We start from the raw sequence: 26789 nt of genomic DNA on the forward strand, positions 1-26789 counted from the left end.
CGCTGTTCTGTTACTGCTTATTTGAGTCAGGTGAGCATTTTGTTTACATTGTTTAACTTTTGGTAAGAGATTAATTAAAATTACCATTTCTTTTTTAAAGAGAGAAACAAAGTCGAGCATGGCATTTCTACTCTCACAATATTGAAGGTCATTTAAATATATTTTAAGAACCATGAACTAAAGACGTATAACTATTTCAACAGATAGGTTCTATTTTAACCTTTTCTCTTTGGCTGAGGGCCATATCTCGACTGCAGAATATCCTACACAGAAAAAGAGAGAGAGGGGAAAAAAAAGAACAACACTTAAAACATTAGATGATTTGTCATTCATACAAGACTAGGAAAATGTTCAACTTTATATGGTGGTGTGTTAGGTGAACTTGGTTTGTAGAGGTTCAGGATGCTCTCAAAGAGTATGAAGCACTGCAAGTTTTACCCTGAAGCAAAGAAAAACTGGTTCTACCGGTCCTTACACACCCCTGCCCTAAGTTGCACCTATTTATGGGAAGAAATAAACACAGCACAGGTAAGTTATGTAAGCAAGTAAGCGCAACTTTTTTTTTTTTTAGTAAAAAGTTGAATACTTCAACTAAACTGACATCCATTTTTAAAGATCAAGATAGAGGTCATATTTAAGAGTAATTTCTGTTCATTAGAGTTAGAATATTTGCTACAAAAATTAGAGGTGACTGAATCCTGTCTACAGTATAAACATTAGCTAGTGACTTTTCATAAGCTTACTACCTTTTATTCTTGTTTAGTGAGCCTACTACAACTGAATATATCCCCGAATATTTAGTATATTGCCCAACTTTACTTGAGCAATACCTTGTTTTATTGCAGGGATCAATTTTAAACATTAAGGAACTGTATTTAGTTTCTAATTTTGCTTTTGTAGTAAATCTACTTAGTACATATTTTCCAAAGCAGACTACTTTATATAATCCCCACAAGACAGGGAAAGCTAACTGAACCTTAGCACTCAAGTACCAAAACCAAGCAGAAGAAAGGAACCAACATAAAAGAATTTAATTCAGACATGATTTTTAGTCATGCCCTAATGAACCGAGTTAATGAGCAGCATACTGGTTCCAGCAATAGCTTTTCGTATTTGGAAGTGACAATTACAAGGAAAATAAGATAAACGTTCAGTTTGATGAAGCTGGGGTTCAATAAAGATTTAGAAGGATGCCTGCAGGAATTTTGGATACCACTTATTTTTCCAATACAGGTTTGGTGTAAAAAAATGCTAGCCATATTCACAGTTGGTATGATACAACACAGAAATATTATTTGTATATGAAAGTGTGTATGTGTGTTACAGAAATGACTCATGAGGAAGGGAAGAGATTCTTTAAACAGAAAAGGCCCGAACAGCACTTGCTATGGAAAAGTGCTAAGAACATATTAAAGAATGAATTCATTAAACTGTGATAAATCTAGAGAAGACATATGCTAAGAAGGTGAGAGTCTTAACGTGAACGGTTTTAAGACTCAGCAGTACCATTTTAGCTGAGAATTTATTTTGTCTACTCAGCTATCATATTTTAAAAAAGCAAAAATAAATGCATGCACAGAACAGATCAGAGGAGGTAAACACTGTATCACAAGACATATTTAGCAACTTTATTTGATAGAGGTTCTCTAGATCTGATCAGAGCTCAATCTTTCTTTACAATACAAGAGAAAACTGGTGATCATCTATAGTCTGACCATTTATGAGTGTACTGAACACATAAAGTTATTAGTGCTAACACAGACTCAAATGTATAAAGAACAGCTAAACTTAAGTATTTATTCTTGTTGTGTTTAATACAACAATCACTATGATGTTGCACTCACTGAAAAATGGTATCTCGATAAAACCACTGTGATTCATTAAAAAAATAAGGCTACATAAAAACACATTTTAATTCTGCAAGATAACTGTGCATGTTTTAAGCATGTGGTAGATCATCAGTTTCACTAGGACTAAGCAAAGATTTTAAGCAGTGGACAGGAACAATGATTAACTTATCTTAAGGTCATGCAGTGAGATAAATTATGCTGGTTTATGATCTCTCAAGGTGGGTACTCTGTGAAAGTCTATGAGGTCAGAATTAGCAGGGTTTTTTCGTGTGTGTTTTTTTTTTTTAACCAGTTTCTGCAGTTCTGGAAATCTAAAATGAAAAGAGTTTTTAGCATCAATTTGAAATAGGTAGGAAGCCATGACTTGCAATTCTATATGGAACTGATTGCTCAGATGAGAGAATAAAAGATACTGCAGCATTATTGTTCCTTATGCACCCTGCTCTTGTGCTTACAAAACACTCTGAAAGCAGAGATCTCTGCTGGTGATAAATCAAAACACATGTTGAATCTTACAAGAAAGTAGGAGTGAAGGCAAGCCAAATACATTGCTGACGTGGTACCTTGAAGTCCAGGTAATAGAACATAGGGGTAAAAGGTTTTGATGGACTCACACGTTAATCAAAGACATATTTCTCAAACACAGAGGTATTATTACACATTACAAAACTCAGAACTGTAACAACTGTGGTAATAGAAGTTGACACTGTATGCAATATTTCAAATCCTCTATAGAAGTCTATGAAGAACTAATAGTAACTAGGGCCTGAATTTCCAGTATTTCATGTGATCTCCTGTCAGTTATTACTCCAGGCAAAAATTTTGTCTCTTTCTGAGAGAATATATGGGGTACAAACCATACAGAACCAGTTCTGAAGATTCTGGGATTGAATGAGTACAGCTCAGGACAGGCATCTTCTGCTTCCGATTGTATGTTAGGGGAATCGCCTCATCTCTGTGCTTTGCTCCCACTCCCTCACTTCAGAGAGAATTAACCTTTGAAACTGGTAGGTTAAAAAAAAAAAAAGTTACGTATTATTTAGTAATCAGTGAATGGAAATGATCAAGTGATCTTCAGTCAGTAACCATGTATCTTGGAAATACCAGTCGATAAATGACATCCTACCTGAGCCAGAATTTAATCCGATGTTTTTTTCTTAACCATTGCTCTCTTTCCCTTGCCAAGAAAACAATATAAAAATATTCTAAATGTAAGCAATCTCAGATCAATACTAAGAAATTATTACAGTATGCTTAAATTTTACAAATAGCTTCTAAAGCACTAGAATGGAAAGAAGAAGTCAAGGTTGTGACACTCATTCAATCCAGGGCAGAAGAAAACTGAGCCTTTTTTCTTGGCCTTCATACTTACATTTCACTGGTGCCTATTCTTACCAATGCTTTCTGGATAGCCCTCTTTATAAATCCATTATGCACTTGCAACTTAAATGCCAAATGCTGTTCTGGTTTCCCTACCTTACAGGGGATGGAGCAGAACTGAAAAAGGCCCTGAGAAAGGCAGTAAGGATGAGCCATGATATGAAAAGCTTCCATACAATGAACAATTGAATAGAATTATTCAGCCTGGAAATGAAATAACTGGATGGCATAGAAAAGGTTAATAGGGAAAGATTGTTCACTTCCAGTGTAAGAGGTAGAGGTCATCAACTGAAATTAACAGGAGGCACATTCAAAACAAATGGAAGGAGTCAGCTACAGGTCACACAATTAAGTAAAGTAGTAAGATGTGGAATTCCGTTCTAGTGATACTGTAAATTCACACAGTCTTTAAAAGGTACTGGATAACAACATGAAAAAAGCTCATCTTAAATTACAGCACTGTCTCTGAAATACAAGCTGCTGGAAGCTGGGAAATCATTCCGGAAAAAAAATCATGACAACTTGCCCCATTCTTATGCTTTCCCTGGGCCTCTGCTATAGACCACTGCTAGATAGACAATACTATCTGTATCAGGTAAGATCTATCAGGTAACTCAACACTCCCTGTTTGTAACGTGTGATGGCAGGGAGAATCATTTGCTCTTCATGATAGTGCTTCAGTTTAATTTCAAGTATCTTATTTTTTACCCCATACTTCCTTTTTCCTACCAGTTCTTCTTCAGAGAGCACAGATAGAGAAAAGTCATTTTTGACCAGTTAGAATTTTTGAATTTGAGTGGTACTCTCATTTTCCTTTAATACTGCTATGGTAACAGGATAGATGTTGGAGTCTGGCTATCTGAAAGATCCACTTCCCTCTCATGTTATACAGAATCTAATGCTCACTGGAAGAATGCTTACAGGTGAGGTTATTGGTACAACTAATCCTTCTTCAAAATACCTAGGCAAACAGTATAGAATTCTAAGTACTGGCAGTATGTAGATACTGTGGTATATTTATAAATTCTTAATTAGCTATCAGGTGTGCAAAAGGCTCATCTTGCATAATAATTTAATTTTGATCACTTATACTATTTTTTCCCCAAACTGTGCATTTGCATGTATACTTCTTATAATCAAACATCCTGTATATATCTGTATGCACATGCATTGAAAGAACTTAAAACCAATGCCTGTTTCCCTAGAAGCTTCCCATGTAACACTATCTAGAATGGAATTTGTATTAAGCCCAAGGCCTGAACTGAAGCAATTGCTGCTGCTTCTTTTCTTATCTGCTTCTAAGAAAAAAACATCTGCTTAGATTTTTTTTCACTAAGCCTGAGAATGCTGTATCTAGATCAAATAAACTCTGACCCTTGAATGGTGGAGTTGCGGGACCTGGTTTGAAAGCAAAGTCAGCAGGTCAAAGTTTAATCTACAATGCACTAACAGACACAACAATTCTGATGGAAGAATGTAGTGCTAATACAATATTCCAATTACAGTTACACATTGAGACTAATTAAGTTTTCAACTGTTAGGATCTCTTTGAGTACAGACCCTTCTTTAAACTTCTTGAAAAAATAATCCGTTAAGTCTAAAGATGAAATACAGCTACCATACACTCATTTTAAAGGTAATAGGCAGCCTGATGACTTGAGGCGTGATGAATTGTTTCGCCTGTGTCTCATTGTTTCATGGGTGTTTCTGACTGCTGGATCCATTCAAAGATGCAACTGGATGCTCCTTATTTCTTGTATCTCTGTGTATTTGCCCTCTGGAAGTGATATAGGACAAGTTCAAAACCAGTTTGTACTAATACTACCACTACTGTACTTTGTACTATACCAATACTGCTACTGCTTTGTACTAATTCCTACCCTTCAGTTTCACACACAATTTTTCCATGGTAACATGCAGACCAGACTGAGGCTTAGCCATAACTGATTTACATTGCAAAGGCAGATGCAATCCAGGATAGTAAGTGTTGTGTTAATAACTGCTAAGTGTAAAAATTACACTTCTAATCTGATAACTAATAAGTTTCCAACAGAGAGGAAAAGCTTTAAAGGAACAGGGTTAATGGTACATTTCAGTGGTATTCATTCTGTCAGCATTAAGGTGGAGTAAAACAAACTCAGATAAAAACAAACCTCTAATAAACTTGGATTATTTTAGCAAATAAAATAATGTATATCTGCAGAGCAGACATACATTTCTTTACATAAGGGTGCAGGAAGGAAGCTACAGCTAACGAGTGGGAAAACAAGTACGAACAAGTATTTGAACCAGGATCTTTCTTAGTGTCAGAACCAGCTCAACAAGTCTGAAATTCTATATTCAGACACTTAATGAATCTTCAGTGTCCAAGTCTGGACTTTGCCCCACCCCTTTTAAAAAAAAAAAATTACAAATTAAATAATTTAACTTTTTTTTTTTAAAGGTTGGCATATATGAAAGCAGAAGCCACGTTTCCTTCTAGCACTAGGTGTTATTTACATAATTTATATAAATGTTATTAAAAATTATTTTTGTAATTATTGTCTGAGGTAAGTCAGTGCAGTTCTGTATTGTTTTGTGGCATTACTGAAGAAAAAGAATATAGTTACTTTTAGTATTCAATCATGGTGTCTTCTTTGACCTGCATGCTGCAACCTTAAGCATATGTCCTTCATTGTACTGAAAAATGCCTCATCTTTTTTTAACATTGAAGTAAAACACTCTATCAATATAAGGATTAGCCAAATTAGAAAAATCCAGTGGACTTTTAATAAGCGTTGATTTTTTTTTCTTTTAAACAGTCAGAAACTCCACACAAATAACCTAAGATAGAGATGACCAACACAGCCACAGATTCCAACGTAATGGCACAGTGCCAGTCAAACTGCTGCATGATTGACATGGGACTAAAAATCTGCCTACTGCAATCATCATAAGTTCTCCAATGTTTTACAGCAGCTGATCATTAGTGATTGATTACTTTTGGGTAAATGAAAGCAGCTGATGTCCAGCAACTGGTCAACATAACTGCTATACGAAGACCTCTGCCCCAGGAAGAAATAGTCACTACAGATCAACTGCTGCACAGTAACATGACTGCAAGAAGGCCAAGGGAAAAGTTAGGCTTCATGTCTTAACTTTTATTTTCCACATTCTCCACGACAGTATACTTATCCAACTCTTTTGCCCAGTCTTAGCTGGCCTTATATCTCCTTGCACGCTGGTTAGAAAAGGAAGCCAGGAAGAATAGTTGTGAGCTATTCCTGCCTCTCAGTTGCACTTAGCATGTGATGGGATCAGCCAAATTTCAGTGCTGAGCGTCTGACGGGCAGCAGAGACAGAGCTGCTGCTCTAGGCCCTCTGCATACAGGAGGAGTTCAGTTGTACGTCTGACCTGGAGTCAGGTAGTGGCCAAGAAATGCCAGTCGTTGTGGGACAGCATTTCCTAAATGATAGGTTACTTACAAAATAGTGTATATCCATCTTCAGAGATCTACCGTGCAAACCGATACAAAATTCACACTAGTGCCACCTGCTGCTCTATGCTGTCTGCTGCAGCTCAACTAGCTAAAATTTAAATCTTGAAAATTAAATTACCATCTGACAAATCCATCAGATTATAGCAATAAAATCTAAGAGTGTGCTTCTCTTCTGGTATTTTTCCTTAAACTCTCCCCAAGACTTACCCTTCACAGTAAGTAAAAAGTATACTTGCACAAAATATGCTTGTGTATGCAGACATGGAGGGAAGAAAGGGGGCTGATGGCTTGAAGGCTATTAATGTGAATTGGAACTAGCCAACACAGAAAAAGATTATGTATTTTGCATTATGCAATTCATTCAAGTGAAAATAAAAGGTAAGAGGCAGCTATTCTATTTTTTTCTTTTAAGAAAAGAAATTAAAAAGTCAAGGTCTTTTAAAAAAGTTTCCAGACTTACACAAATTGTGACATTTTTACAATTACAGCTACATTTAAAACTGCTACTGAATTTACAGGTAGTATTCTCCTGCCTATAAATTCATGGATCCATACCCTGGCTCTCTTCAATGCCTATATTGATCAATTTAGGTATTTTTATAAAAGTTGATAGTTCTTGTTAACTCAAGACTGACTGTTGAAATGCTGTGCAACTTCAATTCATAATATGAACAAATTTGCAATGACATATATATATATTCAGACAATTAAAAAAACCTTCTTACTGCTTATATTGTTTGACAGTTATAGGTAACATGTTTAATACTTGCAGTATTTGCTATTGGTCTTAATCTGTAAAAAGAGTTTAATAGAACAGATGCCATTGTAGCTCAACCAATAATCAAGAGTTATCGCAAATAGGAGAAAAATTACTTGAAAATATGACTTAGCACATACTGAGTATTTATGAAAAGGTAAACATATTCCAGAGTAGAATGATTCACCGAAGGATTGCTTTTCTGTCTTGGAGAAAGACTTTACACAAAAGATAAAACAAAGTAGCAAAAAAGCTCTTCTGAGCCTATACCTACAATATATATCATATCCGACATTTACTTTTATTTACTACTTGGAGCTCAATTTTCAGGTGTAGTTCATCATCATGTTTTTGGTAACTGTTATGACTACGATAAACCAGTTCGAAAGAAACTAATGCAGAATTAAAGATTTAATTATCTTTCCATCCCATTCCTTGTAAGAATATATGTTTCAAGACCTACTCAATTGAAAAAAAAAAAAGGCAGTGGCAATTTCAGAAAATTAAAACCTACTTCTGAAACAGATGGTTAAATTGTAGGATCAGCTTATTATACTAAATAAAGTAAAATATTACTATGTACATAATCTGTATAGTAGACTACTTTTTGATTCTTAACAGTATTAGAAGAAAACACTGAAATTGAGTCAATTTTTTTTCTCATGGGATCCAAATTTTTAAAATTTTCAACTGAACTATTTTACAGTGAGAATAAAAACCTATTACTAGTATCTAAATTGTATCAACATGAACTATGTTTAAGGTGGTTTTCCTGGCCTGTGTAAACTTGCTTTACAAGCCACATTCTAGGTTTTTATATATTATGATCATCTGTGCAAAAAGTCTGTGGGCAACACAACCTTGTTTTAGTAATGCTGGTGTTTATCACTCTGTAATCTGATTTTTCTATTGAGGAATACAGTCTAAACAAAAAACAAGTTTTACAGAAATAGTTATATGGCATCTTCAGTACTCTTATCAAATTTAACTTGGTTTTAAAATTTTAACAATTTTCTAAAAATTATTCTAATACTCTAGTCGCTAGTAATGTAAGGGCTCTCAGTCACACATCAATAGGTAGGGGCAGTATTAGGTCTCGGGAGTTCTTTCATTTTTTACTATTTCATACTCGCAGATATGAAACTGCCGGTTCATATCATGGCACCATTCTTCTGGAACAGTATTATGCCTTAATGGATCACATCACCAGATAGTTCTCAAGGACACGACATTTTAAATATCACCACAACACCCAGAACGTGACAATGTCCTGCAGTGGCGATCGTTAGAGAGAGGCCAGGTTCCTTCCATTCCCCTTTTATTGATTCCAGTTTGCTCAGGCTCAAATTCTTCCTCGTCTTTGTAAAGGAAAAAGTATGAAGGAATTTCACATATTAGCCATTTAGATTCTTGAAAGATAGCATCACATGTATGCTACATATTACATACTCCTTTACTTCATTCTCCATTTGGAGGTCATCAATATCTCATGCCAGAGTAACGTCACAGTTACTATAACAACTAGTTACTAGCAACAAGACAAGAATAAAGAAGTGGAGTGGTATGTGATTGCTGCCAGTTGTAAAGGTCTGTATCCTTCATCTGTGGCACAAATGCTCTGATGCCCTATGAAACAAGAAGCCAGTCTCACCAGAGACTGGCAACTAAAAGAAAATAATAATAATAAAAAAATGTCCCTGCACAAATCCTATGAGAGTCATGCTCACAGAATACGTTCCTTTATTTCTTAGGAAAGTAGATAAATAGCAGTTACTTCACTTCTTAATCGTTTGCTTATTTCTCTCCAGGTAAATTCTAATGCTGCAAAAATCCATGCATTTCTTTTCTCCCTCAACATATTAAAAAGGAAATTGGCCAGATACATTTAACAATGGCTGGTTGAAAAGTTTCCTGTAAAATGAGAAACTTCTTTTTAAGTTGATTTTTAATTTGCTGTTGTTGAAATTTGATACAAAGTCTGTTTCTCGTGTAATTAGATCCTCTCACTTCAGGGACAGAATGGAAAAATAGACACATATAACTAAGCGTTTGCCCAGTTTTCAGGAAAATAAACCTGAGAGAATAAGTCTCAGTTTAAGGTATTCTGCTATTCTGTTTTCAACCAGCTCTATTATGTTTCTCATCCTTATAAAAGAAATACAATAAAAAGCTCCAAAATCAAAGAGTGAGGAACAAGCTGCTGAAAAAAATGCAAGGTTCTAACAACTTTGTTTATGAAACAGACAAACAATACTGTTACTCTATTAAGCAGTTTTTCCTACATTAACTCTATATTTTAGTTAGCTTGGGCTATTCCTTACAGATGCGTTTTCAAAAGACTTAGGCAACATTTTTCACTCTAGTTTGTGAACACCTGTTTTCTGTTGAGTTTCTGAAGGCTTCGCAAAGAGTAAGCAAGAAACCAAAGTCTATTGTCAGTAGAACTGATTTGCTATATAAGGATCCACAACTTCATTGCAAACTTGTCTGGGGCCTGAAAAATCCAAAAGACTGAGTGTTACTGTAAGGTTTAATCCCTTTTTAAAGTAGCTATCAAACATTATCTAATAAGTTACTTTAAAAATCTAATTAATTATTAACCTTCTCTTTAAAATAAAGTTAGCAACCTTGCGGCTAACTTTTACCTTCACCTGACTGTAGGAATACTTTTACAGTTTCACAGAAATAGTAATTTGGCTGCGCAAAGTATTACAGAAGGCTTTGGGAGACAGTTGTTTCTTAACACACAGAATAAAACTTCATGTGACTGGCTATATATTTACTATTAATGCCTCTGTTACTTCAGAAGTGGAGCCAAAGTAGTGGAGCCGAAGTAACTAAGGTGTAAACAGGTCTTCCCCCTACTGATTTTAATAAAAGTTATAAATCAAAGTAATTCTGAGTCTAATGGGGGTATAAAACCAAAGTGTAATCCTCCCCAAAGAAAACCTGAACCAAAAAATCTACCAAAAATACAAGAACAATCCCTTAACTTTAATCTAATGCAGAAGATCAGCCTGGTATAGTAACTTGTGTATTAGAAAAAATAGATTTCAATAAAGCATTATTGTTCGTGTCCCCCCACAACTCACACTAAATTACAGAGTGGAAACAGCACCTTCTCCCCAAAGCTCAAAGGAAGGTCTCTCTTCTGATAAACTAAAACAGATAGTGTCTTGTAAATGACAAACATTGAACCAAATCTACATTGGTAGATAAAACTATTTCCGGAAGTTCTTCAGAATGCAGCATATTCAAGTAAAACAAACACTTAAACACATTTTTGCCCTTATTTGACAAACTAAACTTCTTGGTATGAAGTTTACATAACTATTCCACTTATTTCAAAGAAATTTCAGAGCCCGATTACATGTGTCCACTGAAAATACTCCTTGAGGAAGAAAGACGACTTGCAGCTGATGAACTAAAGATGTTTGTTAGCTGAGGAAGCTACCAACTTGAGTATCAGTTGAAATGCTAGCTCTCTAAGTCAGCAGATAGTACTAATGTGTTGCATTAAATTGGTAAAATGTTTCCATCTGAGAAAGCTGACATGCTTTGAACAAGCTTTATTCTTCCCTTGCAATTTAAAGTTGAGAAAAGCTCTGATCATAAAAGCAACATTTTTGAAAGTATCTATTTAGGATCACAGATCTGTGTCCAAGAACATAGCTCTGAAAATGTTATCTGAAGTACATACTTAAGAAATTCACTTACCAGAAATGAATTCAACATTGGTGTAACGATTTTTTTCCCCTACCAAAGGCAAAGTCTTTGCATCAAAGATAGAAATTAAAGTCTTCCCAGCCAAAACACCATTTAAATATTGTACAGAAAGTTAATACAAATACATCTTGAGCAATTATTAGGCACTTTCTGAACTACAGCTCAAATGGGATATTGTGAATAGGAGTTGGTGAAACTATTGGATCTGCCTTTTGAGTGTTTCTATGACCAGGCTTTTAAATGTTATTTTATTGGCCGCATAACTCTAAAGTAAGTTCTAGTATTACAGTGCTAGAATTAAAAAAAAAGAATAATTTATAGTTAACCAGTGTTATGCCACTGTAAGTTTTCAAATGAATTTTGTAAAATCCTACTATAGAGTCCAAAGCCCTTTTTTAGAAATAGATCTAAAACCTCTTTAAATTGGCAATCCAAAATTTCTGCTCTCCCACAAGCTGCTGTTGTAAGTGGGCTCACAGAAATTAAAAAGCAAGACACCCCCCTCCAAACTGTTGAATGATGTGACTGATGACTAGAAACAGCATTCAAATATTTTTTCAACAGTAAGTATGATGACTCTATGATTAGTAAAAATGCACAGTGGAATTCTTCTCTGGACCCACATTATCACAAACTGCATTGTATGACTTCCACTCACAAGTGTTGCACCACATGGCCAAGTGAGGAGTGAGACAGCTCACAATTTACATACAGAATCCTAGTTCTTACCAAAATCTGTGTTTCCATGTATAATTAAAAAAAAAAAAAAATCTGAGCTTTTAGTAAGGTTTTGCAGGGGAGATCACAAAATATCCACTGGCTAACATCAAGTGACTTGATGATTTCAGTCCAGTTCTTCAGTACAGGGGTGTCCAAATCATAAACTCAAATTTTGAAGGATTTCAACGTAATCAGCATATTGTCTAGACTAAGGCCTTTTACCATCCAGTTACTGATAAGCAGATATTTAAATAATACCCTAAATAACAAGTTTAACAAGGGCAGTAGAGAGAGCACTCCATCTTCCTTTTATAGTAACCGTAAACAGACATTGCTTCCCAGTTTCAACAGAGGGCTGAACACGCCTCCCCTCCACTTTCCTTTTTAAACAAGTTCCAAGCGGGCTTTTAATTTACCACCAAGACCTATAGCTTTACGCATAGGTACATATGGGCCAGACAGGACAGGATGGTGCAGACACTTTTAGTGCTAGTGGATCATGCTGTGGTGGAACAGCTGCTGCTGCCTCCAGCGTCTGTCCTCACGATCAGAAACCGGGCTCAACACCCCTCCTCTGCCCCTTCGCCTCAAGGGGCCGACACAAGACACGGACAGCTCCGAGACCTCTCTTAACTTTTGGTGTCAGCCAGCAGACGAACTGCCTGCAGCGGGACCTGCAGGGCACGTATGTGAAGGAGAAGGGACTCGCCTGCTTTGGGCAGGGGGCTGGTATTTGAGGGCGGCGTGTGCCGGGCCGCCCGCGCCTTGCGGAGGGAAGGATATCCGCCAGCGTCCGCAGGGACGGCCGTGAGGAGCCGGCCCACCAGGGAGGCGCCGGCCTGAGGAGGAGGAGAAGGGCGTGCGGCCGGGGGCGGAGGGGCGCCGGCCTTTTCTGCGTCCCCCCCGTTCTCGGCCTCTTACCACGTACCATCTCGATGATCTTGGTCTTCCTGCCCGTCTTCTTCTTCATGGTGAAGATGTACTGGGCCAGCACCACCCCGCCGACCAGGGCGCACACGCTGGCGCTGGCCACCGCTCCCATCTTTGCCACGGCGGTCCTGTCCATGGTAGCTCCCGGGGGCACGGCAAGGCGCCGAGAGCCGCTGCGGGGAAGCGGGGCGGCCCCTCGCTGGAGGAGGGTGGGGGGGTTCCCCTCAGCGCCGGCCCGAGGGGGTCCCCACCGACCGCCAGACCCGGCAAGTCGGCAACGACGGCGCCGCGCGCCGCCCGCCCCCGTAGCACGCGCCCCGCCGCCTCGGCTCCGGCGCGGGCTCCCCGCGAGACGTCACGTGCGCGCGGCCGGCGGACGGTACCACGCAAGAGGAAAAGGCGGGGAGGAAAGGGGACGGCTGGTGGAGCAGGGCGCCGCGGAGGGCGCCCTCGAGGGCGAGAGGTTTCTGTGAGGGCTTTGAAAAGGAAACGCACCAGCGGGGAGGTTAGGTTTTTCCTCAGGAAACACGAAGGAATGCCTCTCTTCCTCCCCCCCCCCCCCCCGCGCAGGAAGAAATGAGAGAGCCCAGCGGTCCGTCGCGCCACTTCCCAAACTACGTTTCCCAGTGTCGGCGCGAAGCGCGGCCCTCCCTTCTGGGCCGGGCGGGGCGAGGCGCGGCGCGGCGGGCGGGGCGGGGCGCGGCTGGTACTTAATGCGCGGTGAGAAGGACACTGGAGATGGCGGCGGCAATGGGGAGGGGGGTGTGACGCTGCCAGTCTGTGCCTCACCTTTTGCTTCGCCTCAGGCCGCGCTTGAGCGAGGAGCTCCCGCGGGGAAGGGGGGCTGCAGCCCCCGAGCAGCTCGGACCGCCCCGCGCCCGGGGAGTGCCGTCTCCCAACCAGGTAAGCCCCCGCCGATCTCTGTCTCTCTTCGCCCGCTGCGGGGTGCGTGTCCGGGCGCGGCTCCTGAGGTGCGGGGCTCGGCTGGAGGCGCTGTGGGTGCTGCACAGGGGCTCTCTGAGGGAGGGGGTGTGGGGAGGGCTGTGCCGTCGCCAGCCTGCACTCGGTTGCAGCAGGTTGCCTAGCTGGCATAACCACGGTAACCACCTAAGGTGAAAAAATAAATGTTTTTATTTGCCGGACATGGTTTCCTTTAAAGATGAAGGGCGCGGGCTTGCAGGCTGCGTTTGCTCCGAGGGATAACAAGGGGCGAGCCCATCATTTTTCCTTCTTCCCGGAAAGAAGCGCCGGAGCTGGCGCTGCCTGTCTGCCCCTCACCTCTTCCGCGGGCTGTGGGGTCGAGCGCTTTCAGGTTTGTCCCACTCGTGGCAGAGCGTTGGCATGGAGCTGTGAGTTTTGAACTAGGGTAATGTTATTGTCAAGCCGCCTACAAAAGGATTAGTCTCCTCTCCCCCCCCGCCGCCCCCTTCTTAAAATAACAGCAGTAGGGAGCAGAAAAGCTGATTTGTGCCCTATCTGACCGAGTTCTTTAGTTGTATCACTAGGGCATCTTCAAGGCGATTACTTGGTGGAGGTTTTGATGTTGTGTTTTTATGTCTTCATTTACTTTTCTAAAAATAAGTTCTCTTACAGAAGACTTGCATCAGAATCTTTTTTCCCTGATACTCCTTGGTGAGAGAGAAAACCTCAGTTCTGTGACTTTGAAAACTTATATTACTTTCTTAATGCTTGTTACAGAAGGCTTTTAACAATTAAAAAAAGCTGTTATTTTTTGTTTTTTTCTTCATATAACTAGCAGTTGTATCACAACTAATTTGTAAATTAGTGACAAGAAGTTTCCTAAGGTTGTTTTCTGAACTATACTACCAGAAACTCAAGACACCTGAAACTGACATTTATTCAGCTCACACTAGAGCAGTATGAAGCTAAGAGGTGGAATATACTTAATAAAAGTTGTTGCTAACAAAGAAAAAGTTATTTGTATAAACAGTTGTTTATATATATTAGATACACTTTAACAATGGTTTATCTCCTTTTCAGTAAAGAAGCATGTCGTTGTTTAAAGCTAGAGACTGGTGGTCCACCATACTTGGAGAAAAGGAAGAATTTGACCAAGGCTGTCTGTGTGTTGCTGATGTTGATAACAGTGGCAGTGGACAAGGTAAATTCAGAATTGCGTGGCTGCTGACTTTTAAGCTACACAGCAGCAAGTTTGCTTTGACCAATGCATACTGAAAGCTTGTTAGCCAGGCTAGTTGGCTAGTTAGTTTAAAGTCTGCTATCTTTAATGTGTCCTTGTAGCTTAAGAAGACAAATTCAGTGCCATTTGTCTTTGTATATTTGTAGGTTTCTAAACACCTTAATTTTGCTTGTGTTCAGTAGTAATTTCTCTCATGTCTTATTCCCTCAATGGTAGATATATTTAAAATAGAACATTTTCAGTTAGTCATGAGAGCAAACACGCATTATAAGTAGTTGAAAAAACTTACGGAAAAAAAAGGAAGGTGAAAGCTAATAAACTAAGAATTTATAAAAACAAATGAACAACCTTTTTGTGCCTGGAAAATAAGGGGCTGTTGAAATAAGTGACTCTGCTTAAGTAAACCCTGCTTTTCTGTGTAGTCAATAATGTGGAATGATCTTTACTGTCAGGGGGAGTTCTTGTGTGTGTATGTTTTTTAAATTAATAAATATTTGGGCTCTTTCTCTATGATACACTCATGCTTGTCTTGGAGCTCTGTTTTTGCTCAGTGGAGGTACTTGGGTTTGATTTCAACATTGCCATAGCCTTTTAAAATTATTTTTATTTTAGATTGTCCCTTTTCAGGATGGTTTGAACAAAGTTGAGCTGTTACTGGTTTGGTCTACAACCTTCTTCAGTAGAAATTCAGAGAATCGTAGAATCATTTAGGTTGGAAAAGACCTTTAAGATCACTGAGTCCAACTGTAAACCTAACACTACCAAGTCCACCACTAAACCATGTCCCTAAGCACCACGTCTACAGATCTTTTAAATACCTCCAGGGATGGTGACTCAACCACTTCCCTGGGCAGTCTGTTCCAGTGCTTGATAACCCTACCAGTGAAGAAATTTTTCCTAATCTCCAATCTAAACCTCCCCTGGTGCAACTGGAGGCTGTTTCCTCTTGTCCTATCACTTGTTATTGGGAGAACAGACTGACACCCACCTTGCTCCAGTCTCCTTTCAGGTAGTTGTAGAGAGTGATAAGGTCTCCCCTGAGCCTCCTTTTCTCTCTGAGCCACTCCTCATAAGACTTGTGTTCTAGACTCTTCTCCAGCTTTGTTGCTCTTCTTTGGATATGCTCCAGTGCCTCAATGTCTGTCTTGTAGTGAGGGGCCCAAAACCAAACACAATATTTGAGGTGTGGCCTCACCAGTGCGGAATACAGGGGGACAATGACTTCCCTAGTCCTGCTGGCCACAGTGTTTCTGATACAGGCCAGGATGCTATTGGCCTTCTTGGCCACCTGGGCACACTGCTGGCTCATGGCTGTTGACCTACACCCCCAGGTTCTTTTCTGCCAGGCAGCTTTCCAGCCACTCTTCCCCAAGCCTGTAGCGTTGCATGGGGTTGTTGTGACTGAAGTGCAGGACCCAGCACTTAGCCTTGTTGAACCTCATACGATTGGTCTCGGCCCATTGATCCAGCCTGTCCAGGTCCCTCTGCAGAGCCTTCCTACCCTCGAGCAGATCAACACTCCTGCCCAGCTTGGTGTCATCTGCAAACTTACTGAGGATGCACTCAATCCCCTTGTCCAGATCATTGATAAAGATATTAAACAGAACTGGCCCCAATACCGAGCCCTGGGGAACACCACTTGTGACCAGCTGCCAATTGGATTTAACGCCATTCACCACAACTCTTCGGGCCCGGCCATCCAGCCAGTTTTTTACCCAGCAAAGAGTATACTCTCCAAACCATGAGCAGCCAGTTTCTCCAGGAGAACACTGTGGGAAATGGTGTCAAAGGCTTAACTAAAGTCCAGGTAAACAACATCCACAGCCTTTCCCTCATCCACTAGGCGGGTCACCTGTTCGTAGAAGGAGATCAGGTTAGTCAAGCAGGACTTAGCTTTCGTAAACCTATGCTCACTGGGCCTGATCACCTGGTTGTCCTGTATGTGCTGTGTGATGGCGCTCAAGATGATCTGCTCCATAACCTTCCCTGGCACTGAGGTCGGACTGACAGGCCTGTAGTTCCCCAGGTCCTCCTTCTGGCCCTTCTTGTAGATGGGCATCACATTTGCTAACATCCAGCCAACTGTGACCTCGCCAGTTAGCCAGGTCTGCTAATAAATGATTGAAAGTGGCTTGGTGAGCACTTCTGCCAGCTCCCTCAGTACCCTTGGGTGGATCCCGTCTGGCCCCATAGACTTGTGTGTGTCTAAGTGGTGTAGCAGGTTGCTAACAATTTCCCCTTGGATTATGGGGGCTTCATTCTGCTCCCTATCTGTGTCTTCCAGCTCAGGCGGCTGGGTACCCTGAGAACAACTGGTCTTAGATCGTGGGTCATGATACTATTAAAGACTGAGGCAAAGAAGGCATTAAGTACCTCAGCCTTTTCCTCATCCTTTGTCACTATGTTTCCTCCTGCATCCAATAAAGGATGGAGATTCTCCTTAGCCCTCCTTTTGTTGCTAAGGTATTTATAGAAACATTTTTTATTGTCTTTTACGGTATTAGCCAGATTAAGTTCTAGTTGGGCTTTGGCCCTTCTAATTTTCTCCCTGCATAACCTCACGACATCCTTGTAGTTCTGCCCCTTCTTCCAAAGGTTATACAGTCTTTTTTTTTTTCCCTGAGTTCCAGCCAAAGCTCTCTGTTCAGCCAGGCCCGTCTTCTTCCCTGCTGGCTCATCTTTCAGCACATAGGGACAGCCTGCTGCTGTGCCTTTAAGAATTCCTTCTTGAAGAATATCCAGCCTTCCTGGACTCCTTTGTTGTCAGGACTGCCTCCCAAGGGACTCTCTCAACCAGTGTCCTGAACAGGCCAGTCTGCCCTCTGGAAGTCCAAGGTAGCAGTTCTGCTGACCCCCCTCCTTACTTCTTCAAGAATCAAAACCACTATCATTTTGTGATGGCTATGCCCAAGACAGCCTCCAACCATCACATCACCAAGTCCTCTGTTCGCGAACAACAGGTCCAGTGGGGCGCCTTCCCTAGCTGGCTCACTCACTAGCTGTCTCAGGAAGTTATCTTCCACAGGCCCCAGGAACCTCCTAGATGGTTTCCTCTCCACTGTATTGTATTTCCAGCAGACATCTGGTAAGTTGAAGTCCCCCACGAGAACAAGGGCTAGCGATCGTGAGACTTCTCCCAGCTGCTTATAGAACATTTCATCTGTCTCTTCATCCTGGTTGGGTGGTCGATAATAGACACCCACCATGATATCTGCCTTTCCGCTGATTCTTACCCATAAACACTCAACCCTTTCATCACCATCATCAAGCTCTAGACAGTCAAAACACTCCCTAACATACAGGGCTACCCCACTGCCTCTCTTTCCTTGCCTATCCCTTTTGAAGAGCTTATAGCCATCCATTGCAGCACTCCAGTTATGTGACTCATCCCACCATGTTTCTGTGATTGCAGCTACATCATAGTTTTCCAGCTGCACAATGGCTTCCAGTTCTTACTGTGTGTTGCCCATGCTGTGTGCGTTGGTGTAGATGCACTTCAGTTGGACTATTGATCCCACCACCTTTTTTTAGGGAGAAGTCCTAATTCCTGTGTGACTGGTCTTAGGTGCTTCCATGGTTTCTAACACATTAATAACCCTTGAGTCTTTGCTGCCGCGTGGATCTCCATCCCCCGCCTCCACTGAGACGGCAGACCAAAAGATCTTGATAGCACACTGTCCCTCAAACACTGGCATGCTCCCCCCAGGTTATCTCTAGCAAACCTGGTTTTATCCTTTTCCCCCTTCAAATCTAGTTTAAAGCTCTTTCAGTGAGCCCTGCTAATTCCTGTGCGAAGATCCTTTTCCCCCTTTGAGACAGGTGTACCCTACCTGTCACCAGCAGGCCTGGTGTTGTGTAGATTGATCCATGATCAAAAAACCCCAAACTCTGCTGGAGTTCTGAATAGTCTTTTCCTAGTGGAAAAAATGTAATTGTTATTTTTTGTTATTCACTAACAGCCAAATGACTACTTGCTTAAGATACTGATTCCAAAATAACTCTGTAACTATTGCATTCCTCTTTGAGATAATGGATTTGTCTCAAGAGCACGTGTCTCTAGGCCTAGCTTTGACCTGGTGTAGTAATTATCTGGCTTTAGTTTGCATTTGGATAAATGTCATCAGTCCCAATTTTAAAATTTCACACTTCTGCTGATGTAATATGTGTATGCACAAATCCAAGATGTAGAAGCTGAAAGTTTGAAGTACTCTTCAAAACCAGAATGGGCCTTTTTAAGAAGTGTGAGCATCAATCTAAAATGATGGACTAGTAACAATAGTCAGTGCCACTGCTGATTATGATAATTGCCATATTGCTGACAGGTTTTCATGGATTTGCAAAAAAGCTAATTGCTAATCTTAACCTGATTATGGCAAAGCGTAATCAACATTAATTGAATCATGTAAATATTCTATCTTTTTAGGGTATTCTTTGAAGGACTTCTGCAGCAGATTGAATTCCACATGTGCTATTGTATTCTGCCTTTGTTTTTTTTTTTTTTGTAGATAAAATTATTGTGGGCAGTTATATGGGATATCTCCGAATCTTTAATCCACATCCTGTGAAACCTGGAGATGGAGTACAACCTGAAGACTTGCTCTTGGAAGTGCAGTTACGAGAACCAATATTGCAGGTGGAAGTAGGAAAATTTGTTTCGTAAGTCAACAACAGGCTATGTTGCTGTTTATTTAAGGCTTACATGTGATTTTCTTTCTTTGTTTTGGGGGATGAGTTTTCAATTTCCAGATGGACAACTATTAAGCACATCTATGTATACTGTAGTATGCATTTGATCTGCTTCTTGAATCATCTTGATATGAGAGAATTTTTACTTAATGTATATGCGGAGGATAATCTTCCAGATACTTGTACGATTTTTTTAAAAGTATGTAGAACAGGAAAAACCTTATATTGAAAGGTTTTTTTAGGTGTTAAGAAAACTTGAGTAACTTGTTATGATCTAAGATGTAATATTGGCCAGTTGTTTTGGGTTTGATAGAGGACTGAAGATCTTTAATTCCAATGAATTTAGTAGAAATAAGTGGCCAAGTAGAGGAGAGATACTATGACTCTAAGGAAAAGGCCTTATATTTAAGTGGCTGTAAAAGAATCTACTTAGGAGAACTTTATTTAAAAAATGAAAGAAAAAAACAAATGGATATGAGGATCATCACTCCAAACAAGTATTATTCAGCAACGGCATACATTACTTTTTTTAAATTTACTTTTGTACCAGCTGCATGGAACCTAAATTAATTAAACTATAAGGCAGAAGTCATAAACTTGGAATCCTATATTCACATTCTTCTTCCCCCAAACCTAAGTAGTACTTCTTGCAGAGAAAGTTCTTGTGCTGTAACTGTAGAAAATGTTTTAGATCATTTCACAGGGTAAGGTATTAGAATTCCTGCATGGGGTCACTTCATGAGTACTTGAATAAAAGAAGAACAGTTTCCAGCTGATGTAGGCCTTTCAGCTTTGGTGGCCTTTGGTCTCAGAGCACAAGTCTTTCCTGTGGTTAGTACAGGTTTTTCTCTCATTTTTAAAAATGAAGTTCATACTGCAGTATTAGAAGTTAATTTCAAAATTAAAATGAATCCTTTTAAGAACTCATTTTTAAAATAAAGTTCTCCTAAGTAGATTCTCTTACAGCCAATTAAATATATGTTCTTAAAGGATTCATTTTAATTTTGAAATTAACTTATAATACTGCAGCATGAATTTAGGAAGATTAGTACTTTTGAGTTCTTGTGCTAGCATCTAACACCCAAACCTTTGGATTTGGCCCACACCTGAAAGTAATTTCAACATGTTACTTGAATTTTATCCTGTATGCATTTTACTTGGAATTTATCTGAAAACAGTGCTTATTTAACATTCTTTACAGTGGTACTGAAGGACTTCATCTGGCTGTGTTGCATTGCCGAAAACTCTGTGTATATGCTGTCTCAGGTTAGTTTACAGATACAACCTTTGCAGTGATTTTAAATATATTCTAAAGTTTGGATTAGGTTAAATGCTAAACTTGGTGTATACAGTGTTTGCTCATCATCGCTGAAGAGCTGCAGTCATGTTCTCTCACTCAAACTCATGTATGAAGAGGAAACATTAGTAATTAGGTCTAGATATTTCCCAATGGTTAACAGAGATTTGCTGATCCGCTCAGTGCTTGAGATGCTGTGCGATGGTCTGTGGTTGGTAGTGCTTGTGAACAATTAGTTCTCATTACAATTTTAGGAGTGGGTGTTACTGTTCAGCATGCTAATGAACAAATGGTTATATAACGACAACTTACTTAGCTCTTTAAAAATGAAACAATTATAATTATTTCTGAACTCAGACCCAGATAATTTCTTAGAAAGCCAGAACATTGGTAACGTAGCCCAAGAGAAGATAGGAGGTTAATACTGGTAAGAAGGTGAAACTACTATGTTTTTTCTTAAATCCTCTTTCTTCTACTGCCTTTGGCTGGAAATTCCAAGTGCTGTATTCTCTCTGTATGTAAAGAGGCAAGTCACAAAATACCTATTCTGTGCATTGAATTCTCTCTAATATATGCTTAAAGCAAAGTATGGATTTAAGAGATCTATTGATTGTACCCCCAACTTCAAAATTCAATAGACAACTATATTTTGTTCATTTTCCTCTGTGCAGGGAGGACAGCTGTGGCTCCTTTCATTAAAAGAGCATGGTTTTCTTTTAGGAGCAGCTTGCTTCCTATTCACAGCCTTCTAGGCAGATAGGTTACAAACATGCTCTCTTTCCAGATTCTGTTTGCCTTCTAGTTATCTTACCTGGAGACACCTGTAAAATTTGTTGTTGAGGGGTGATACTTCGAGATGTACTGCAGTTTTCATACTTTCTCTTCTCTGTAATAGTGCTTATGTCTTAGGATTGTAGCCTACCAGTACAATTTTTATTAAAACAGTTTATTTTAAAATTTACATTAATGGCATACAACAATAAGTCAGTCTAGATTTTTTTTTTTAGTTGTAATTTGCTGTTTGGTCTACATGGCTTAAACATTTAAGTAAAAATAAAAGTGAAGTTTTAAAATCCTTTAATAGACTTTTCATACTAATTTGTAAGCATTCATGCTGTAGCAGTAATTTCTCTCATCTGAACAGGTGCTTTTGAACAAGCTCCTTTGAGAAATAACGATCATTATTTCTTTATGCTTCTATGGCAAGTTACACTTTCATAAAGTGGGATTTTTACTTGCTTTATACATGTTGCTGTATCTGTTATTCGTAATAAGTTAACTATGCTGCTTCTCCTTGACAAATGAAAGCATCCTTCAGGGCTGACTAAAATTTGGCTTGGACATGGTATTACAGTCAGTATACACAGACTGACTGCTTTCTACCTTGTTTTTCCTCTGGTGTTGCTACTTAGCTAGTTACTTATCCAGCCAGGGCTTTTTCCCTCATGTCTGTTCTAATCCTTTCCCTAGTGTGGGCCTGCTTTAGGAGTAATTGCTTAAAAGCTATATTGGATTTTAGTTGGAGAAATGACTGAAAGGTTAGCATAAGCTACAAATCTTTCATAGCATGTTGTTTAAGGTAGTGTTGGAATAATCTCTGTATACTTAAAGCTGTGGTAGGATTTATCTTAGATACCATTCACTCAAAACACCTTTTGTGCTGCTGATGTGATTGTTCTCAAAAGTGGGGTTGTTTTTGCTTGCTAATACTTAAGTGTTACTCTACATGATGAAGAACTTTGATTTCTTCATGGGGTGCAGGGAAGACTTGATTATCAAAAGGGAAGCTTTAACTTCAGTTTCTTTAGAAAGACTTTTTGAATTTCTGCTAGTTCCCTGAAGGAGTCAGGAAACTAAAGTTCATGCTGACCTTTTCAGAGAATGGGATGTGTATAATAAAATTTTTGTTAACATATGTTTGTCTCTCCTCTTTGCATTTTTGATCACTGCATTGAATTTTAGACAGAGTAAAGGCAAGTGATAAATGTGCCATAAGCATAGCTTTGTCAAATTATAGCTAATGACTAGCTACAGCTTAATTTGAGACAAAGACTATTACAGCTGAGGCTGGCTGTTGGATATAGTATATTCACTGAATAACCAGAGAATCATAAGAATTCCCCTTTGAGCAGGCTTTTTTCTGATCTTAGAGGTGTGCCTCATATGAACAAAAATACATTTAAGTAATAAAAATCTCAGCCTCTTGCTAAGTCTTTATACCATATTTAGTATAATGAGACCTTTTTTCTGGTTCTGGCCTTTAGGAATTTTGTGGCTTGGTGACTTTTTTTAAAGAAAGCAGCAGTGTGAGCCGTTGTATCTCAGTCGCTAGGAGTAAGTTATAGTTTTTCAGGTTGTTTAAACTGGTACTCTTTTACTTCTTCCATATTGCATGTATGAAAGATACAACTATATACCCTTTGTTTTTTTGTAGGAACTCTGGGAAATGTGGAACATGGGAACCAGTATCAGATTAAACTGATGTATGAGCACAATCTTCAGAGAACTGCTTGTAATATGACTTATGGTCCATTTGGTGGTGTAAAAGGTAAGCTCCTTGTTGCATATTCTTTATTATTAGTTGTTTAACTGTGAACAGCTGAGGATTAACTTAGATTTTGAAAGGCAACAAGATGCTGCTGTCTGGAGGAAACCATCTTTCCATAAATGATGGTAACTTTTACCTGATGCACATAGAAAATAACTGAAGTTAAAATGAGGCAAAGAATATTAAATGTAGAATAGTTGTTTCCTCACATCTTGAACAGGATATGAATTTACAAGGATAATATTGATTTAAAAAAAGCATTAGAAAAACCCTGGCTCTTCCCTTGTAAAATACTTTAACATCTGAAATAATTGTTTTCTTCTATGCTTTAATTCTGTTCTGCTTTTCTGCAACTTGCTTATCCTGGACAAAGAAAAAAGTTATCATCATCATTCCCTGAATCTAAAATATCAAGTGTCTTTAAAGATATGTAATGCAGACTTTTTAAAAAAAAAAAATTAAAATTTGATTGGAAAAACATAATAGTGGAAAATAATATTTTGAATGAGTTTAATAGATACCAGTCTTTTTTGAACTTGTGACACAATTATGAATTCTTTTGTGTTCCAATCTCGAGGCATTTAGGTTTGCTCTACATGACAGCTCTTTCTCTTCACAAGTAAAGTTTGCCCAACAATATTGGGGGGTCATAGTCATCTACACAAGTAGTGTCCCTAAACTGTTGGCAGAGTGATACTGCTTTACCAAGGCAGGTCTTTTGAGTCAATATGGCAAATATGTGCAGACAATCCCTCAGTTCTGTGTCTGTAATAATCTTCTAGTAATAATTCTACAATGCCTTACCCTGAACTCAACCTTGTCCCTGGGCTTAAATTCAGCTGACCAAAATTCATACTGATTGAAGAGATTTTCATCTACTAATTTTGCACAACCACCTTGGGAAAAACTGTCAACTCACATGGGTGAGAAGGTATCTATGCTATGAGTATCTTGAGCGGTGAGTGTATAGGGCATGGGCATATTCCTGTTAAGAGCAGAAAGACAATATGGAGTTTCCTAAATCTGAGAAGAGGGAATAGTGTGCTTACTGACATCCTATAGTGGAATTGCACTAACAGATTTGTTGAGACAATTGTAAGCTAAGAGTTCTGAGTGTCTGGAATGGTTCAGGGATAAAACAAATACCTATGTACCACCACGCAGTTCTGCAGAATAAACTCTGGATTTTTTTACATGCATCTTTGTTTATCATGGAGATCCGAGTAGAGGTCTGACCACCAGCTCAATCTTGATGCCAGACCTGTCTCTTATATACCTTACCATGAGCTGTGGGGGATGCAACTGATGTAATGAAGAAAATGTCTTTGCAAGCTAGGGAGACAAAAGGTAATGTTTACCTCAGAACCTACTCAGCCAGCCAAACACTTTTCAACACCTAGGATGGTCAAAATGAGGGCCAATCCTGACAAAGCAGCAAGAACAGCAGAGAGAACTCTGGTAAGTTCTGCAAACTCTTCTTGTTTTCTAGTAGCACTTCTGTCCCAGCATGTCAAGCTGCTTTCCTTTTCCTTTCTTCTTCCCCATGTTGCAGGTCACATCAGCGTGTTTATTGCTATGGAAAAAGAATGACCTCAAGTCTTGTTTTGAGGTGGCAAAAATGTTAATAAACAAGGAAGGCAGAGATTTGTGTTATGTAATAAATAATACATTTTCATATCATAAGCTGAAGAAGCTTTCTGTTTGTTGTGGTTTAACCCCAGCTGGCAACTAAGCACCACACAGCCCCTTGCTCGCTCCCCCTCAGTGGGATGGGGGAGAGAATCGAAAGGGTAAAAGTGAGAAAACTCGTGGGTTGAGATAAAGACAGTTTAATAGGTAAAGCAAAAGCTGTGCATGCAAGCAAAGCAAAACAAGGAATTCATTCACTACTTCCCATCGGCAGGCAGGTGTTCAGCCATCTCCAGGAAGGCAGAGCTCCATCACGCATAATGGTTTCTTGGGACGACAAATGCCATCACTCTGAAAGTCGTCCCCCCCGACTCCTTCTCCCAGCTTTATATGCTGAGCATGACGTCATATGGTATGGGATATCCCTTTGATCAGTTGGGGTCAGCTGTCCCAGCTGTGTCCCCTCCAACTTCTTGTGCACCCCCAGCCTACACACTGGTGGGGTGGTGTGAGAAGCAGGAAGAGGCCTTGACTCTGTGTAAGCTCTGCTCAGCAGTAACTAAAATATCTCTGTGTTATCAACACCGTTTCCAGCACAAATCCAAAACATAGCCCCATACTAGCTACTATGGAAAAAATTAACCCTATCCCAGTCAAAACCAGCACATTCTCCACCCCCTTATTCCATACCATTTACATCATGCTCAGGTCCCACACTATCCAATACATCCTCATTAACCACCACTCACCTTCCCATCCTTTGATATAATACACAGATATCATTCCTCTATGCTATGGACCACCCTGTGAAATGTCCATAAAATGCCCACAAATGTCCAGAAAATGTCCATGAAGTTCATTTAGTCCATGACTTTGTGCTCCATCTGTTATGGTGGTCACTCAGGACAGGAGAGGTGGTGTGTTGTGTGGAGTTACTGGGCACCAAAGCCAGCTCAGGTTGGGTCACTGCCGCACTTGCGCTGCTTCTTGTAAGGCTTGTCCTCTGCTGGTTCAGGTGGTTCCTTCTATAGTAATTCCCATAACATGCAACTCAAATCCCAGGTTACAAAAATTTAAAGGTATTTCCATTACAATCTCCACCCCTGGTCTCTTTGGACCAGACCATTGGGTTTAACATTGCAATGAACTCTTCCCTGTGCCCCTGCTCCAGCTTGGACTTATCCACAGAGTGCAGTCCCTTAGGGGTGTACTTGTTCCAAGTGGAGCTTTATCTGTGAACCACAGTCTCTTCAGGGGTATACCTGCTGCAGCATAGACTTATTCACAGCCACAGTTGGTTTGAGGTGCACCTGTTCCAGCGTGGCCTTCTCCATGGGCCACAATGCCTTCAGAGATATACCTGCTCCAGCGTGGCATTACCCACCGCCACCGTCCCTTCAGAAGTAAACCTGCTCCAACATGGCCTTACCCATGGCTGCAGTCCCTCCAGGGGTGTACCTGCTCTGTTGTGGGCTTATCCATGGCCACATGCTTCGAGGTCCTCCAGCATGACCTCGTGCACAGCCACTGATGCTTCAAGGTGTACCTGCTGCAGCATGGACTTATCCACAGCCACAGATGCTTCGAGGTGCACGTTCTCCAGCGTGGACTTATCCTTGGGCCGCA

At 39.9% G+C, this 26789-nt stretch overlaps 2 protein-coding genes across 8 annotated transcripts in view; one reads left to right on the plus strand and one right to left on the minus strand.

The window, feature by feature from the left end:
* The window catches only part of NT5C3A (5'-nucleotidase, cytosolic IIIA), a 28696-nt gene extending 15488 nt beyond the window's left edge, over positions 1-13208 (minus strand). Inside the window, exons 1-2 of one of the 6 annotated variants that reach the window (XM_075143052.1) lie at positions 12841-13178; positions 221-263 (exon numbers count right to left, since the gene is read on the minus strand). In XM_075143052.1, coding sequence (XP_074999153.1) covers positions 221-263; positions 12841-12978 — 181 coding nt within the window. In that variant the 5' untranslated portion in view covers positions 12979-13178. Of the gene's footprint in view, positions 1-220; positions 264-2707; positions 2847-9840; positions 9906-12840 lie in introns of those variants that run through there. The other 5 variants (XM_075143050.1, XM_075143053.1, XM_075143057.1 and 2 more) reach the window with 5 other exon arrangements.
* A 313-nt stretch (positions 13209-13521) lies between these two features.
* Positions 13522-26789, plus strand: part of BBS9 (Bardet-Biedl syndrome 9) — a 313308-nt gene continuing 300040 nt past the window's right edge. Inside the window, exons 1-5 of one of the 2 annotated variants that reach the window (XM_075143047.1) lie at positions 13522-13745; positions 14844-14964; positions 19509-19659; positions 20891-20955; positions 23421-23534. In XM_075143047.1, coding sequence (XP_074999148.1) covers positions 14853-14964; positions 19509-19659; positions 20891-20955; positions 23421-23534 — 442 coding nt within the window. In that variant the 5' untranslated portion in view covers positions 13522-13745; positions 14844-14852. Of the gene's footprint in view, positions 13746-14843; positions 14965-19508; positions 19660-20890; positions 20956-23420; positions 23535-24934; positions 24993-26789 lie in introns of those variants that run through there. The other variant, XM_075143048.1, reaches the window with a different exon arrangement.

Source organism: Calonectris borealis, chromosome 2 (genome assembly GCF_964195595.1).
Source record: "Calonectris borealis chromosome 2, bCalBor7.hap1.2, whole genome shotgun sequence".
NCBI classification, from domain to species: domain Eukaryota; kingdom Metazoa; phylum Chordata; class Aves; order Procellariiformes; family Procellariidae; genus Calonectris; species Calonectris borealis.